Source organism: Ipomoea triloba, chromosome 1 (assembly GCF_003576645.1).
Source record: "Ipomoea triloba cultivar NCNSP0323 chromosome 1, ASM357664v1".
In the NCBI taxonomy this organism is placed as follows: Eukaryota; Viridiplantae; Streptophyta; class Magnoliopsida; order Solanales; family Convolvulaceae; genus Ipomoea; species Ipomoea triloba.
This window is the reverse complement of record NC_044916.1, coordinates 26,382,789-26,390,332: the sequence shown is the minus strand read 5'-3', so window position 1 is coordinate 26,390,332 and position 7,544 is coordinate 26,382,789. Positions and strand designations below refer to the sequence as shown.

Sequence of the window (7,544 nt, the reverse complement as noted above, 5' to 3'; positions counted from 1 at the left end):
CCAAAAAAAGCTAGTTAATCTTGCATCATCATCAACTTCAAAGTCAAAAAAGAAGTCAGGCTCATTACACTGCCTCCTCCTGAATATTTCAATCAACGAATTCGAATCAGTTCCATCCAAGCTCTTCAAATACTCAGATGCCAATGAATTGTAAGCATCTCGATTGGTAAACCCAACGAGTGGAGACCCTCCTGACTGATGTTTCAAAAACCTTATCCCATCCGCCAAGGCAACCCCACTCTTCTTTAAGTCTCTTAAGTATGAAAGTTGATTGTTTCCCACGCTTCTGTGCGAACGAAGTAGGTGACTCTTGTCTTTAGTGCTTAGCTTGTGGTTATGAGCTTTCTCGTGTTTTGTTACTGTCCACACCCCATTACCATCTACATCGAACTGAATATGCGCCACACCCGTCCTTAAATCAATCTTTGAATACGCCTTAACACCACTGTTTTTCTTGGACTTACTACCAGCCTTGGAGCACAAAAATGTCTTCATCTTAACATTTTTAGTAGACCCTTGGTAGCGTTGCTTACCCTTCCTCACACTAAAACCAACTCTAAATGCATAATCGTTATACAACTCATACGCTTCATCACCATTACTTACTACAATACCACCAAATCTTGATCAACTGCACATATGAAATATAACCTCAAGTATGGAAAAACATACCAAAAGAAATAAAAAGCAATCTAATGGAAATATATTCTCTATGTAGAGGGCGGCGGGTAATGCCACACTATATATTCACATAAGCTATACTAGATATTCACAGTTAGAAAACACAGATTCATACATTCCAGTGATAGTTGTTCAGTAACAGGATTACTCTTCTCTAGCCAAAATCTCTAAACCGTTCTGCCAGTGACCCCAAATCCTCCTGCCTAGTAATAACCAAATCAGTTCTTTGAATATTTGCGTCCGCCTGGAGAGACACCCCAGCAATCTCTTCATGCTTAAATGGGGCTGGAAACCATCTGATAAACTGCTGAACCATACCATCCAAACAAGCCCCAAAGTCTGCTCCAGCCTGCCCTATCCTGTTCCCTATATCAAAAATTGCAGAAACCCCATGACTGCCTGCTTTATCCACCGCAAGCCCAAAGTCCTTGGGAACAAAATTTTGAGCTGGAAATTCCACATCAAATAGCTTGGGTGTCTGCGGGTTTGGCCATGAAAACGAGGGAGGGACAATATGCGACTGAATCAATCCTGTAAATCCCTGTGTCAGTTTATCAGCAAAATCTTGGCTTTGCCTTTGCACCTCTTCCCACGCTTCAAACGATCTCTCCACCGACATCATTCCCACTGCTTAAATCGTCAAAACCTAAAACCTAATAATTTCTACTTTTCACTACAAGACTACCAAAGCGACCTAATTCCAACAACCCAAATCAGCATTTCAAATTCCAAAACTTACCAACCAAACCGTAAAATACTAAAATCCGCGTGGCGGTAACGAAATCAGGTCAAAATTCGAGCTCTTCAGCTGATGAATCAACGGGTATCCCGTCCGGGTGCTGCAAACCCATGAAATTTGCCGATTCAACTATCGGATGAATGTCGAAAGTTACGGATTTTAACTATAAGCTTCCATAGAAGAAGGAGATGTAGGGTTTCCGATAGAGATAGTAGAGATGGGTTTGAAATGCGTGGCGTAGATATGAAGATAAGAACGGGAGAGGTTTCCTCGTCGAGCGAGAGCGAAATTGATTTTTTTTTCTCTGTGTGCGGGTGAAGACGAAGGGCACTGGTAATGGCTAAAATGCGCAGGGTGCGTAGTGCGCACACTGTGTTGTTGACGCCACGTTTTCTATTCATATCCATCCGGTCGTGGACTCGTGGTTTCAAGATAAAAACTTAGTTTTCAAACTGGGCCCCGCTACTTTCCCCAAAATATATCTATCATATTGGGCCGTTTTGTTGGATTCATATTCCTTTTTGGGGCATGGATGTTCGCAAATTATGCCGTGGACCCAGGTGCACATTGCAAGGTGCACCTGGGTCAAAAACGACGTCGTTTTATGGCGTTTTTAAAAAAAAAAAAAAAATTTGTTAATTAACGCCGTTAGGCGGTTGTCGACTACCAGCGGGAGAAACAGAGCAGAGGAAGGAAGGCGATTTCACAAATCAATTCATCATCGCCGCAACATCATCGCAAATCAATTCATCATCGCCGCAACATCATCGCAAATCAATTCATCATCGCCGCAATTCTCGCAAAACGATTCATCGCCTTTGTTTGATTCATCATTGCAGTTCTCTCATTCACCATCGTAATTCTTCTTTGCAATTCTTCTTCAATGATGGCAGAGGCAGTAGATTCATGTTTACACGTTGATGGCTCATCTTCGATTGCAGGTTTTTTTCGAATTTAGGATTTGTGGTTAGATTGATTGTGTAATCATGTATTTGAGTTTTAGATTCACACTTATACAACTCTACATTCACAGCTACATAGTGATAGATTCACACATTATGAACTATAGATTCACACTGTTTCCTGATACTCTGTTTTGCAGTGATGGCAGAGGCAGTAGATCAACTAAGTTTACACGTTGATGGCTCATCTTCGATTGCAGGTTTTAAGTTTGGATTCATGTTTGATGAATTGTATAGATTTATGTTTGTTTTTTTCGAATTTAGGATTTATGGTTAGATTGATTGTGTAACCATGTATTTGAGTTTTAGATTCACACTTATACAACTATACATTCACAGATACATAGTTGTAGATTCACACATTTAGAACTATAGATTCACACTGTTTCCTTATACTCTGTTTTATTTTTTTATATTTGTAGTGAATGCAGATTTAGTTGTTGGCTCAACAAGCAATGATCAAGGCTGTATAAATGCTGAGGATTCTACTTCAATTCCAGGTTTTTTTTTTAAAATTGTTTTTTAGAGTAAAATTAGTGATTCATATTGATTTACGATTTTATGTGTAGTTGTGTGTAATAGTGTTTGATGTGTGAATATAGAGTATAGGACTTGTGAATATATAGTTTTGAATGTGTGAATGCATAACAGTGTTGATATAATTGCTAAACATATTGCCCCTGAAATGTGTGAATCTAGAGTTTTCAAAATGTAAATACACAGTATATGGTATGTGAATCTAGTGTATTGAATGTGTGAATCTAGAGAAGATAGTAATCCTGTTACTGAACAACTATCACTGGAATGTATGAATCTGTTGTTTTCTAACTGTGAATATCTAGTATAGCTTATGTGAATATATAGTGTGGCATTACCCGCTGCCCTCTACATAGAGAATATATTTCCATTAGATTGCTTTTTATTTGTTTTCTTTGGTATGTTTTTCCATACTTGAGGTTATATTTCATATGTGCAGTTGATCAAGATTTGGTGGGTATTGTAGTAAGTAATGGTGATGAAGCGTATGAGTTGTATAACGATTATGCATTTAGAGTTGGTTTTAGTGTGAGGAAGGGTAAGCAACGCTACCAAGGGTCTACTAAAAATGTTAAGATGAAGACATTTTTGTGCTCCAAGGCTGGTAGTAAGTCCAAGAAAAACAGTGGTGTTAAGGCGTATTCAAAGATTGATTTAAGGACGGGGTGTGGCGCATATATTCAGTTCGATGTAGATGGTAATGGGGTGTGGACAGTAACAAAACATGAGAAAGCTCACAACCACAAGTTAAGCACTAAAGACAAGAGTCACCTACTTCGTTCGCACAGAAGCGTGGGAAACAATCAACTTTCATACTTAAGAGACTTAAAGAAGAGTGGGGTTGCCTTGGCGGATGGGATAAGGTTTTTGAAACATCAGTCAGGAGGGTCTCCACTCGTTGGATTTACCAATCGAGATGCTTACAATTCATTGACATCTGAGTATTTGAAGAGCTTGGATGGAACTGATTCGAATTCGTTGATTGAAATATTCAGGAGGAGGCAGTGTAATGAGCCTGACTTCTTTTTTGACTTTGAAGTTGATGATGATGCAAGATTAACTAGCTTTTTTTGGAGGGACGGGCAAATGAGACGAGACTATGCGTTGTTTGGAGACTTGTTAGTGCATGATACAACATATCGCACTAACAAGTACGACATGATATGTGGTCCATTTGTAGGGATGAACCACCATTGTATGAATATTATGTTTGGGTGTGGTTTTTTGATGAACGAAAGGATAGAGTCATTTGTATGGTTGTTTAGAGCATTTCTTAGATCTATGGGTGGCAAATGTCCACAAACCATTATGACTGATCAATGCGCAGCCATGGCTGCTGCCATCTCTCAAGTGTTTACAACATCACGGCATCGTCTTTGCATATGGCATATCGGTGAGAACTCGAAGAAGCACATCAAGACACTTAGGAACAATAAGAATTTCATGAATCTATTTAATTGTTTGTTGAAGTACACAGACACCGAAGCTGAGTTTGAGTTGTATTGGTCAAGGTATGTTATTGTATTTTACTCATTCACTGTTGAGTTTGAATTTTCAATACTATTTTTGTAAAATAATGACTTATTGATTTGTGAATATACAGTATAGAAGCTGTGAATCTAGAGTACTAAATGTGTGAGTGTAGAACATATAGTAATATAATTACTGAACAAGTATCACTGAAATGTGTGAATGTGTACGTTTGAAACTGTGAATGTATAGTATAGGGTTTGTGAATGTAGAGTTATGAATGTGTGAATGTTTATCAGACTTAAGTTCAGAGATCTTAAAAACTGTGAATGTAGAGGAGTGTATTTGTGAATATAGAGTTATCAGATTGTGAATATAGTTTCTAAAATTGTGTATATTTTTTCCTTTTGTGATCTTATGATTTTCAGGATGGTGATTGACTATAAGTGTCATAAGAATCCGTGGTTAGAAAAATTGTACGATTGTAGGGAAAAATGGTGCCCGGCATTTAACAAGGATTACTTTTCTGGTGGCATTTTATCCTCACAAAGGAGTGAGACCACAAACCATTCAATTTCTAGGAAGCTAACAAAGACAGCAGGGCTTTGTGATTTCTACTCATCATTTGTGAGCGTTGTTTCTGAATGGAGAAGTAAGGAAAATGGTGAGGATTTTCGGTGTGCTCAAGGCATGCCCAATATGATGATGGATGATGTGAAACTTCTTTCACATGCTAGAGAGGTATATACCATTGAAATATATTATATGTTTGAGGAACAATTCTTGAAAGGTGCTGCTTGTCATCAAGATAGTGTTTTCGATGATGGCTGTCATTTGAAGTATCATGTTTGGCGTCCTGATAAAGATATTATAAGGCATGAAGTTAGTTTTAAGCCTACCAATTTGGATATTTCTTGCAGTTGTAAGTTGTTTTCTGAATTAGGAATTTTGTGTTGCCATTGTTTACGCATTATGAATGTACATTGCATTTGTTCTATTCCCGATAAATACATTTTGAAAAGGTGGACAAAGAAAGTTGCTGAAGGCAAGGCTGTTGATATGGGTTCTTTGTCTTCTAATGTTGGTGTTGCTCCTTCAATTTGGGTTGTTGAGATGACCAGGAAGTTTCAAAGACTAATTGTTTCTTGTCAAGACAACAGTGCAGCTAGACAGCGTTGTGAAGAAGCTTTTCAAAGTGCAAAGAAAAGTGTTGAAACCGAGGTTGGTTATGTTCATATTGAAGAGTCTGATGTCCCATCTTCAAGTGGTATTGTACAAGATCCATCAAGCCGGAGATTGAAAGGTGAGCGTAATAAGAGGCGAAGTAGTATTATTGAAAAGAAGTCTGCTGTAGCTAGGGGGCGAAAGAGTTCTGCAAACAAGGTTGCTTCAATTACAAAGGGTGTTGTTCAATCTATTTTGTCGGGAAGTTTATCTGAGATTGCTGGGGATGGATATCTTGTACATCCAAGTTCTGGGAGTTCTGAATTAGTTCATGTTAATAAGAGATGACAATATATTTTTTGTATTTGTGAACATTTAGTTATAAAATTTCTTTGGAGTTATTAATTAGTACATTTCAGTGATGCTTGTGGAGTGTTGAAATTGTGAATTTAGAGTTATTAAGTTGTGAATGTTTAGTTTTAAAACTGAAATGTAGAACAGATAGTAATATAATCACTGAAATGTGTGAATGTGTAGTTTTCAATGTGTGAATATAGTGTATAGAATATGTGAATATATGGAAACGGAAGTGTGAATATAAGCACTTTTCAGACTGTGAATATAGAGTATTGAGGCTGTGAATATAAAGACATAAACGTGTGAATGTAGAACAGATAGTAATATAATTATTGAAATTGTGATTTTGGATTTATTAAGTTGTGAATTTGGTTAACAGAGTTAAGATTATTATGGTCAATGGTCAATTCTATAGTTAGAGAAGTGTGAATGTGGTGTTTTGAAATTATGAATATAAAGCTATGGGTGTGTGAATATAAAGCTATTGGTGTGTGATTACAACATAGTTCTACAGGAATTCAAGGAACTATTGTATATTCACATTTGAGTACAAGCTGTTCATTTCTTGTTGTACAAGAGTTTGGTTTTCTTGATCACAATGTTTTTCAATATGTTGGCACGCCACCTTATGATTGTTGCGGCGTACCTGGCCCTCAATCCAATTAAGAAGTTTTCCTACAAATATACAAGATCAAATAAATACTTTATTGCAATGCTAGCAAAAAAAAAAAAAAAAAAGAAATTATTCAAAGCTAGTATTTGTGTACTTACATTTAAGTTTGCTTGCTTTTTGAATCCCGGGTTCCATTTATTCAATGTCCCTTTATATGTTTCCATATGCCTCATTACAAATAGTCCGCAATCAATGTAATTTTTCGATTCTTTCCAACTCATGTCCACAACCTCTATGGTTAGCTCATCCACCTTCCAGAATAGGGAAGATGACCCCAGTGCTAGGTATTCTTTTAAAGCTGTAACCTGGACATAAATATTTAAGTCTACCACTGTTACACATTCACACATTCATAACAGTATATTCACAGATTATGTATTCTATATTCACAGATTGAAAATACCAGATTCACACATTTCAGTGTTAGATTTTCAGTGATTATATTACATCTGCTATACATTCACATTTTGATAACTCTATATTCACACTTTATATACTATATATTCACGGTTTGAAAAGTACACATTCACATATATGTAGCAACTGAAAAGGAGCTCAAGTTGGTGATCAACTTACCAAGAGGGTTGGGCAATCTCCATACTTGTCCTTCATGGTAACACCACGGACTAAGGACTTGTTGTCAATTATTTCAAGTTTTGAGGCTTTAACATTGATGCAAATGAGAAAATAGTGCCCTTGACGAAGCACTGGAAAGAATATCTAAGTTCAAAAAAGGAAAATAAAAAACAGTGTCATTAATGTCTTATATGTGACTAGATAAAACTGAGTGTTGTTGATAAACTCACCAGGTCCGCATCATTTATGTCCAAATTTTGTAGGCGCTCAATTTCATATGTCATCCGCTCATAGAAGTTTTGTTTCTTTTTTTCCATCGGGAGACATTTCATCCATTCGTGGGTGGGATCTAGTTGTAACTAAGATAAAAAAAAAAAAAAAAAAA

The 7,544-nt window shown here is 36.9% G+C and overlaps 1 protein-coding gene across 1 annotated transcript; it reads right to left on the bottom strand.

The window, feature by feature from the left end:
• Positions 1–6,320: 6,320 nt before the first annotated feature.
• Positions 6,321–7,307, bottom strand: LOC116013785. The gene is made up of 3 exons (XM_031253717.1): positions 7,160–7,307; positions 6,682–6,888; positions 6,321–6,585 (listed from the first exon to the last, which is right to left on the bottom strand). Exons 1-3 carry the CDS (start codon positions 7,193–7,195, stop codon positions 6,469–6,471), a joined length of 360 nt encoding a protein of 119 aa, XP_031109577.1. The 5' UTR covers positions 7,196–7,307; the 3' UTR covers positions 6,321–6,468.
• Positions 7,308–7,544: the final 237 nt, after the last annotated feature.